Below are 11,028 nucleotides of genomic sequence, written 5' to 3' on the forward strand. Positions count from 1 at the left end.
CTTCACGGTGTGTATGTACATGGTTATTGTAGTTAATAAATACATAGTTAACCCACCGAAGACTTTTCAGGGACACAGGTTCAATTCTGACCTTGAATGACTGTCTGTGAGGGGTTTGCACGTTCTCCCAGTGTCTGCGTGGGTTTCCTCCGCGGGCTCCGGTTTCCTTCCACAGTCCAAATATGCGCAGGTTAGGTGAGGTTTCAGGGACAGGGCCGGGGAGTGGCCTAGTTAAGGTGCTCTTTCAGCAGGTTGGTGCAGTCTTGATGGGCCGAATGACCTCCTTCTGCACTGTAGGGATTCTAATCATTCAAATACATTAAGATCTACCAAATGGTATCCAACATCTTTACACCACAGTAGCAGAGAATGGAAAAACCAAAACTTCGCAAAAAATGCAGAGAAAATCTAAAATTCTGCAAAAAATTCAAAGCATTATGATCTGATATAAAGCTGAAGAAGTAGATGGGCAGAGGAAACTTGCCAAGGAGAAGCTCCAAAGAACGGCCTGAAAGTTGAAGGCAGAAATTTAAAATTCCTCACTGCAGAAGGCGCTATCAGCACCCCACCCACAAATATTTACTCCCTCTGGCACTGATGCACTGGCAACAGTGTATACTATATCCAAGATGCATTCCAGAAACTTGCCAAGTGACCTTAGACAGCAGCTTCTAAACCTACGACTGCTACCATCTAGAACAGTGGTTCTCAACCGGGGTCCACATGGACCCTGGGGGTCCATGTAACATTACTGGGGGTCCACACAAAAAAATTACCGAATTGGGGGTCCACGGTGATATTTTAGTGGTCCATAGAGCAATTCTACTTCAGAACAATTGTTATTACTGAGAATCAAGTAGAAGAAAAAAATGTTTGTTTTCATGATGAATATTCACCTTTTTCTCTCTCTCTCTCGCACTGACAAAGGTCAAAGAGAGATTATAATCTATCTAATTTACCTTGAGGGCTGAAGGGGCTCAGAACCAAAAAGGTGCATTTGCTGTGTTTATTATTGTGGTACTGTATTCTGAGAAAAAAAAATCCATACCGGTTGATGACAAATGGGTTTATTGTGCTTTAATGACAGTTGTTGTTGAAGATTGCCCGGGCTATTGTCCCCTAGGAACAGCCCGGAGGACCTTTAATGACAGAAGTAGCTTATTAAATACCCACGGTTGACCTGACGCTTATGCCACGTTTCTCCTTGACAAGTTTAATGAATGATTTAACACAGTAATCACTAGAAACTGTGTACATTTGATATGAATTGGTTATTTTTAGAGTAATTTAATTCAATTTAGTCAGTAAAAAGTTTTTTTCATTACTTTTCATATTAGAATAAGTTTGGCAACGTACGAAAATACCGCTAATCCGTTTCCAACCCTCACGGTAAGGTAGATGGACTTTAGGATTAGTTTACCACGCATATAAGAAGCTTTTTTTTCTGTGGAATGGCTATGGGGGTCCACAAAAAAAAATGAAGAGGAAAAGGGGTCCATGGGTTAAAAAAGGTTGAGAACTCCTGATCTAGAAGAACAATGGCAGCAGATGCATGAGAAAACCATCACCTGAAAGTTCCCCTCCAAGCTGCACACCATCCCGACTTGGAAATATATCAGTGTTCCTTCACTGTCACTTGGACAAAATCCTGGAAGTCCTTCCCGAACAGCACAGTGGGTGTACCTACACCACACAGGCTGCAACGGTTCAAGGTGGCAACTTCAGGGATGGGCAATAAATGCAGGCCTGCCAGCAATACCCATATCCAATGAATGAATTAAAAAATAATCTCTTGGACGTTCAGTTTCAATTCCCAGGGTGCAGAGTCTGCAGACTTAACATGGATGAGCTAAATCTTTGGGCGTGATTTAATGGCCGCAATGCACTTAAGCAAGAGTGCGACAAGGCTGTTAGTTCGCGGAAGAGGCCAAAATCGAGAACTGTGCAAGGCGCTGATCTGTTTGTGATCTAACCGGCCCATCCCTGGTGGCGAAATCAGGATCCCGCCGCAGTTTGGCGATAAACCAATAATCACCACTTAATCACATCACCATACAATTAACGGGAGCGATCCCCAATTTAAGGGCCTCCCCAGCATGTAGTTACGCAGGCGTCGATTGGTATACCTTTTTAAAAACGTGAAGCTGGTGGAAGGACTGCTGCAGGGACATGAGGAGATGAATAGCCATCTTCGCTCCTGGGCAATAAGCCCGGGGCACTGGCGTTGCTGCCCTGGTGCTTGGAGGGGAGTGGGGGAGCCCCCGCGGGCTGGCCTCGGTTGGGTGGGTCGTCATCGGGGGGGAGGAAGGGCGGGTTGCAGAGCAGCTGAGTGGCCACCCATGGTTTAGGCTAGGGAAGAATGGGTGTCTCAGCGCCCACGGGCCCACCATGCCACCCTCTGGATCTTGTGTTCCCGTTCCTGAAGCAAGCTCAGCTGCAGCCTGCCAGCTCCACCGACCATCCATAATTCCCCCTGACCGCGGAGGCCTCTGGCCATGTGGCTGAATGCTATTCCTAATAGGGCAATCGTGGTCAAGTGAGCACTTCACACAACCCAAGTGGATTCCAATGGATCGGCGTGCCATTTGGGAGTCATTGTTTAGAACATACGGTGCAGAGGGAGGCCATTTGGCCCATCAAGACTGCACCAACCCACTTAAGCCCTCACTTCCACCCTATCCCCGTAACCCAATAACCCCTCCTAACCCAAACAGCATCCCAAACAGACCATGATGCCTGGACACTGTGCCTGAACACTGCGGGAGGCAACCGCTCCGAACACCAAGGGGCTGGGACACAGCACCGGATATATTTTGGCGACAAGAGTGAGTGTGTGCACAGGGCAGGGCACCAGCGCTCGGTCCAGGTAACGTTACGTGCAGGTGTCTAGGGTACAATGCGTGGGGTCCAGTGAGCAGGGGCCCCTTGCGGCTGGCTGTGCATGGGCAGGGCGTGTCGGAATGCTCGGGATGTGGGGGAGGAAGGGGGGAAGCAATGGGGGAATAGGGGTGGGGTGTAATGGGGAATGGGGGGAGCAATGGGTGAATGGGGGGAGGGGGAGCAATGGGGGAAGCGGAGAAATGGGGAATGGAAAAGGAGGGAGCAATTGGGGATGGGGAGAAGGGAACAATGGGGGAATGGCAGAGGAGGGAACAATGGGGGAGGAGGGAGCAATGGGGGATTGGGAGGAGGGGGAGCAATGGAGGAAATGGAGGGTCCCAGGGTGGTGTACACCACTGGCTGTCAGTCTCTCACCCTCTCTTATTCCCAACAGATATCACACACAATGAATAATGTCTTGGATCCTGCGGAAGCTGCCTTCATGGTGCTGCTCATAGGCCAGGCAGCCAAAGGAGGCAGCAGCAGCACGTCAACAGAGACACGGGAAAGCGGCCTATGTGCAGGGGCCCACCCCACATCCCGTGCATTCCGGCACATGCCTTGTTTGCCTGGGCAGCGAACTATATAAACTTTGACAGAGACCAGGCCCAACAAGATGGTCGGGCAACAGGATTCTCTGCCATCGGCAGGATTCCCTCGGTCCAGGGGCTAATAGATGGCATGCATGTCGCCTTGCGCTCATTGGGCTGTCTGAGAGTGCTCTACGTCAACAGCAATCTATGCCATAGTCTGACGCCCGCCTGTCTGCTGAGTGCTCGCATTACACAATACCAAGTCAAATGTGAACTGCCCTCTGGTTGGTCCTGGAACATGCTAATCTAAGAAACTATCTCGAAAGCAGGTGACCAAAGTTTCAGTAGGGGAACATTTTGGAATAGTGATCATAATTCTGTAAGTTTTCGAATACTTATGGATAAGGACAAGAGTTTCCTCGAGTGAGGGTGCTAAATTGGGGGAAAGCAAACTACAACAAAATTCAGCAAGAGCTGGAGAATGTGAATTGGGAGCGGCTGTTTGAGGGTAAATCCACATTTGATATGTGGGAGTCTTTTAAAGATAGTTGACTAGAGTGCAGGACAGGCGAAATGAAGGCAGAAATGGCACGATTAGGGAACCATGGATGACAGGGAAAATTGTGAGACTAGTCAAAAAGAAAAAGGAAGCATACGCAAGTCTAAGCAATTAAAACAGATAAAGCTTTTGAAGAACATAGGGAAAGTAGGAACAAACTTAAACGGGGAGTTAGGAGAGTTAAAAGAGGCCATGCAATATCATTGGCAAGCAGGGTCAAGGAAAATCCGAAGGCCTTTTATACGGAACAATACAGTAGCTAGGGAAAGAGTATGACCAATCAAGGAAAAAGGAGGGAAGTTATGCGTGGAGTCAGAGAAAGTAGGCGAGATCCTTAATGAGTGCTTTGCATCAGTATTCACCAAATGGAGAGGGACATGACGGATGTAGAGGTTAGGGATGGGATATGTCAACATAATGAAGGAGGGAGCGTTGCATATCGTACATGCATTAAGGTAAACAAGTCCCCTGTGCTGGATGGGATATATCCTAGGTTACTGTGGGAAGCAAAAGAGGAAATAGCTGGGGCCTTAACAGATATATTTGCATCATCTCTGACCACAGGCGAGGTTGCAGAGGACTGGAGAATAGCCAATTTTGTCTCTGTTTAAGAAGAGAAGGTAATTATAGGCGGGTGAGCCTAATGTCAGTGGTGGGGAAGCTGTTGGAGAAGATACTGAGGGAGGGGATTGATTCACATTTGGAAGCGAATGGACATGTTCATGATAGGCAGTATGGTTTTGTGCGGGGAAAGTCATGTCTAACTAGTTAGATATGACTAACGATTTTTTTGAGGTGGTGACAAAATTAATTGGTGAGGGAAAGGCTGTGGATGTTGTCTACAAGGACTTTAGTAAGGCGCTTGCTAAGGTCTCTCGTGGCAGACTGGTACAAAAGGTAAAGTTGCATGGGATTCGGGGTGTGCTGACTCGATGAATAAAGAATTAGCTTGGCAATAGGAGACAGAGATTAACAGTGGAAGGGAATTTTTCAGAATGAACTAGTGGTGTTCCACAAGGATCAGTGCTGGGACCACTGTAGTTTGTAATATATATATATAAATGGTCTGGAGGAAAATGTAGATGGTCTGATTAGCAAGTTTGCACATGATACCAAGATAGGTGAAGTTGCAAATAGTGAAGGAGACTGTCAGAGAATACAGCAGAATATAGGTAGATGGGAGAGTTGGACAGAGAAATGGCAGATGGAGTTCAATCCGGACAAATGCGAGGTGATGCATTTTGGAGATCAAATTCAGATGTGAATCATACAGTAAAATGGCGGAACCCTCAGGAGCATTGACATACAGAGGGATCTGGCCGTTCAGATCTATAGTTCCATGAAAGTGGCAATGCAGGTGGATAAGGTGGTCAAGGCGGCATACGGTATGCTTGCCTTCCTCTGCCAGGACATTGAGTACAAGAGTTGGAAGGTCATGTTACAGTTGTATAAAACTTTAGTCAGGCCACATTTGGAATATTGCGTGCAGTTCTGGTTGCCACACTACCAGAAGGACACGGATGCTTTGGAGAGAGTGCAAAGAAGATTTATCAGGATTTTCCCTGGTCTGGAAGGTGTTAGCTACGAGGAGAGGTTTAATAAATGAGGATTGTTTTCATTGTAAAGACGGAGGGTGAGGAGAGACGTGATTAAGGTCTAGAAAATTACCAGAGGTATACAGGGTGAATAGTCAGAAGCTTTTTCCCAGGGTGGAAAACTCAATTGCAAGGGGGCACAGGTTCATGGTGAGAGGGGGGAAGTTTCGGGGAGATATACGAGGAAAGGTTTTTATGCAGAGGGTGGTGGGTGTCTGGAATGCTTTGCCAGTGGACGTAGTGGAGGCAGTTACGATAGCAAAGTTTAAGATGTATCTTGATAGACACATGAACGGGCGGGGAATGGAGGGATACAGATCGTTTGGACAATAGGTAGTAAGTCTAAATAAGTCATCTGGATCGATGCAGGCTTGGTGTACTGAAGGGCCTGTTCCTGTGCTGTAAAGTTCTTTGTTCTCTTTCTATGAACGTCTCATCCAGGCTGGCAGTGCCAAGGTGCCCAGGTGGCATTTTGCCAGCACCAGAGATGGGGCCTAGCGGTGCCCTCCCTTTGAAGTGGGGTGTGGGAGTCTCGAGGACCTCCTCATAGGTGTGTTGGGGGGGGGGGAGGGGGGTCTGAAGGCTGTGGTGGGGCTCTAGAGATCGGGGCAATATTTAAAAATGGCGCCCTGATCTCCTCTTGCACTGGTGAATAGAGCTCGTAGTTCAGGAAATGGGACTGAAAGCGGCCTCGGTGGCAATCCACCCTCAACGGGGCATTCTTTGTAAAGGCCTTGCAATGAAGCAGAGTCCCGTTTGTTAGCGGGGTCATTCTTGGCGTTACCAGCATCGGGAAACACCCGGCTTAACGTGCTTTACATGGGACTCTGTTTTATTTCCATTAAATCTTGCCCATTGTGTTTAGCTTTAGCAAGACGATGTAGTTAATGGGAGGAGCCAGAGGCTGAAGCAGTCAGACACTTGAGTTTCAGTTCAGTTTAGATTGGGAATGTGAACAGGCGAACAGTTTTTTGCCAAATGCTGGGAAGTTAAACAGTCGTCTGACACAGGCAAGAATCTGCAAGCTAGTTCCTGAATGATTGCTCTCTCAAGCGGTTTATCCCAGACATCTCATTGTAGCAAGTATTCCTAGGTTGGCCAACTTATTTATAAGTGGATTTTGACCTGTGATGGGTTTTGCTTGCGAGAAAAGAGAGCAATTAGGAGTTTGTGTTTCATTGTCATTGTTAAGCATTGTTTAACAGGTAATTATAGTTATTTTAATCTTACATTAATAATAAAGTTTTTTTGATATACCATATCCCCAATTGTGTGTGGAATAACTCCTGAAGCAAAGTATCCTTTCCTAACAGTCTTACAAATTCCGTTTACCTTGGCTGCACTGAAGATGTCGGTATTTATAGCCAACTGAACTGGGGCTAGAATAACCAGAGTCAACTAGTTAACTAATTAACTCTCATAGCAGAGAGTGAGGTTATCCTGTCTAATAATTTAAAGAACATTTTTTTATGTATCCAATTTTTTTTTTTTCAAATTAAGGGGCAATTTAACATGGCCAATTCATCTACCCTGCACATCTTTGGGTTGTGGGGGTGAGACCCACGCAGACACGGGGAGAATGAGCAAACTCCACACGGACAGTGGCCCGGGTCTGGAATCGAGCCTGGGTACTCAACGCCGTGAAGCAGCCGTGCTAACCACTACATCACCGTGCCGCCCCACCCCGTCTAATAATAATATTAATAATAATAATCTTTATTAGTGTCACAAGTAGGCTTATATTAACGCTGCAATGAAGTTACTGTGAAAATCCCCCAGTTGCCACACTACGACACCTGTTCAGATACAGAGGGAGAATTCAGAATGTCCAATTCACCTAACAGCAAATCTTTTAGAACTTGTGGGAGGAAATCGGAGCACCCAGAGGAAGCCCACGCAGAGAGAACTTGCAGACAGGCCACAGACAGTGCCCCAAGCCAGGAATCGAACCCGGGTCCCTGATGCTGTGAAGAAATAGTGCTGACCACTGTGCTCCTGTGATGCCCCTGCAAGAAATTTGGAACTTAGCCGATTTAACAGTAATTTCCAGTTACTGCTAATTGGAGGCTAGAGTAGATTTCAAAAAAAAATTTAAGAACAAAATAAACACTTTAAACTCCACCACTCACCAAACTGCAAGTCAGCAGTCAGTTTCCTCAGCTGCACTCCATGAGACAGCTTTATGCTCTGTACTCTGAGACTTGAATGGGGGAGGTGGTGTTGTAATAATAATGTAAATACATGGGAATAAACTAGAATAACTTGAAATACATTGGATGAAGACTTGGGGGGAGAAGTGTAGTATCAGGGTCCAGCACCATTAGCAGGGTTTTCAAACTGATGGTTGTAATCCCTGGGTGGGTCACAGGCAGTTGTCAGGAGGGTCATGAAGCAATCGGTTGTGGCATTCACATCGGTTCTGAGAAGAACTGAAGATGGTTCATTGTGTAATAAGGAAGAGAGACCCAGAGACACAAACAGGCAGGATCTCACAATTGAATCTGCTGGAGAGAGTTTATGAGGAGAGTCCACGGCATGACAAAGCAGTGCTGGTGTGAGCTGTATCCAGAGCTCTGAGGTCGGGATAGAGCTCATTTAAGAAGACACTAAAATCGGGAACACAGCAGTGTAAAGACGATTTCGTGAGATATGGCATTGTTAATTTTGCCATTGAAAATCAGGATGTAAAGCCCACGTGTGTTAGATGCAGGGAAGTACTTGCAAATTAAAGTTTAAAACCCTCAAAACTTCAAAGGCATTTGAAGACTAAGCAGGGCGAGTTCGAGGACAAACCTCTTGATTTTTTTTCAGAGGATACATAGAATTCACATAGATTTTACATAGAATTTACAGTGCAGAAGGAGGCAATTCGACCCATCGCGTCTGCACCGGCTCCTGGAAAGAGTACCCTACCCAAGGTTAACACCTCCACCCTATCCCCATAACCCAGTAACCCCACCCAACACTAAGGGCAATTTATCATGGCCAATCCACCTAACCTGCACAACTTTGGACTTGAGAACTTGAATCGTCAGCTGAAGTCCTTAGCAGAAATGTAACATTAAATATCAAAGCAAACAAAATCGTGAGGACCAAGCAGGCTCACCTGTCGCACTAAAGGTAAGCAAAAATGGTGTGTCACGAAAGTCAACCGGAGTGGGTCACGAAAGTCAGCCAGCGTGGGTCACAAAAGTTGACCAGTATGGGTCGTGAAGGTCAGCCAGTATGGTTTGCGAAGTCCAGCCAGCATGGATCCCGCATGGTCAGCCAGTTTGTAAAAGTGGGTCCCGCGAAAAAAATTTGAAAACACTGACCTAATGTATTAACATGGGACCTAGTACATTACCGCTCACAGTGATGTAAGAGAGTACATGGCCCACACTCGGGGTCAGTTTAGTATTAGACAAGAGCCATGTGCACAAGCAAGCATGGAGACAACTACTAGCTTGAACCCCTTACCATATTTTTGTAGATAATTCTTGTAGTTGACAAATACATAAAGTTAACCTACTTAAGACTACAAACATTTGATTAAGACTTATGATGTTACTGAATCAGCACCAGGGTCCCAGGTTCGATTCCCTGCTGGGTCACTGTCTGTGTGGAATCTGCACGTTCTCCCTGTGTCTGCGTGGGTTTGCTTTGGGTGCTCCGGTTTCCTCCCACAGTCCAAAGACGTGCAGGTTAAGTGGAGTGGCCATGCTAAATTGCCCTTAGTGTCCAAAAAAGGTTAGATGGGGTTTTAGGGTTAGGGTGGAAGTGAGGGCTTAAGTGGGTTGGTGCAGATTCGATGGGCCGAATGGCCTCCTTCTGCACTGTATGTTCTATGAATTCAACAAAATTCACCAGTTAGAAGTGGAAACTTGGAAAAACCTAGTTTCAACAAGCTAATGCTGCCATAAATGAGTAATAACATGACACACCTTAAACTCAGAGTAGAAGCAGGAATAATAGTGATGTAGTTCACATTTTAAATGGTAAATGTTACATAATAGAATCAGAGTGGTTACAGCACAGGGGCCATTTGGCTCATCTTGCCTGTGTCCTCTGCGCGAGCAGCTCCCCATGTTTTCCTCATAGCCCACAATTCTTTTTTCAGATAATTATCCACTTTCCTTTTGAATGTCACCATTGAATCTCCCACATATTCTCCAATAGTTCATTCCAGATGCTAACCAGATCAGTTATGGTATTATTGAATGGCAGAGCAAACTCAAAGAGCTGAATGCCCCACTCCTGTTCCCATGTCCTAAAAAATCTCATATTGCCGTTGGTTTTTTTTTAAATTGACCTTCAAGTGCACTCTTGCATCTGCACTCTTCAATGAGAACAGTTTCTCCCCATCTACTCTGTGCAGACCTGAAGATTTTGGACACTGGTGCAAGGCAGGGGGGGTGCCCCCGAAGTTCAAAGGTGGGGGTTTGGAGGGCATGGGGTTGCACATCCCTGAGTGGCACAACCACAAGTTGGAAGGGTGCAGAGGGCATCCAAAGGGGTATGGGGCTGGGGCACGTCCCAAGGGACAAGTGAGGTACTAAGTGGAGGGGATGGGTGGGGTGGGGTGGAGGGGGGTAATGGAAGAGCCAAGTGCAGTCCGGGAGGTGGGTGGTGGAGGTGAAGATCTGAAACGGAAGAGAAAATGCTGGAAAATCTCAGCAAGTCTGGCAGCATCTCAGGGAGAGAAAAGAGCTAACGTTTCGAGTCCGATGACTCTTTGTCAAAGCTCAGAGGTGAAGAGCTGAGCATAGGTGCTGTGTTCCTTGACAGCATATACATTTGATGCCCTGAAATTTAAAAAAAAATCAGTAAATGCTGGGAAAACCCAGCAGATCAGGCGTTATCTGTGGAGAGAGACGTGGAGTTAACTTTTCAAGTCCAACAGAACTCTGCTTTGAAACTGATGCCCGGGATTGACATTCAGAATTGCGGAGCTACACTTATCCTTAATGCAATAACAGGACAATGTGGTACTTCTCCATCGTGAACCGACTGAGAATTAATCCCCGTCCTGTTGGGCTGAGGGTCAATCTGAGCAATGACATGCGGCCCGTCCCGGCCCACCACTCCGAATTTACCTTGACTGGCGGGTTCCATGGTTGCTTCCGTGCCGACAGGCCCCTCCCCCTTCACCTTTCACCCTGGCAACCGCGCGGCGCACTTCCGGCGTTCTGAACGTCGGTGGGGGAGGTGATGTGCGTGAGCGCTGCGAGCCAGTGAGGTTTTTTGGCCGTTTTCTGATTCCGCTGCGTTAAAAAAACACAAATGTTGGAGTTAGTTTTAACCTCTGGAGGTGACGCAGGTTTTCATTTTAATTTATTTATTTTAATTTAATGGTGGCTCCCTCTTCCCCCCCCCCCCCCTCCCCTGATTGCCTCTCAGCCGCCAGCATGGTGAAAACTCTGCTGAGGTGCAACATAGACCTTGTGCCCGGAAATGGAGGGGGGAAGTAGTCTGTGAAAAA

General features: G+C 46.7%; 1 protein-coding gene across 1 annotated transcript in view; it reads right to left on the reverse strand.

The window, feature by feature from the left end:
• Positions 1-10,741, reverse strand: part of cmc1 (C-x(9)-C motif containing 1) — a 101,375-nt gene extending 90,634 nt beyond the window's left edge. The window contains exon 1 of the mRNA XM_038797311.1: positions 10,643-10,741. Within this exon, the coding sequence (XP_038653239.1) occupies positions 10,643-10,661 (19 nt within the window). The 5' untranslated portion in view covers positions 10,662-10,741. The remainder of the gene's footprint in view (positions 1-10,642) is intronic.
• Between the last annotated feature and the right edge of the window lie 287 nt (positions 10,742-11,028).

The sequence above is a fragment of the Scyliorhinus canicula genome, chromosome 5, assembly GCF_902713615.1.
Source record: "Scyliorhinus canicula chromosome 5, sScyCan1.1, whole genome shotgun sequence".
NCBI lineage: Eukaryota > Metazoa > Chordata > Chondrichthyes > Carcharhiniformes > Scyliorhinidae > Scyliorhinus > Scyliorhinus canicula.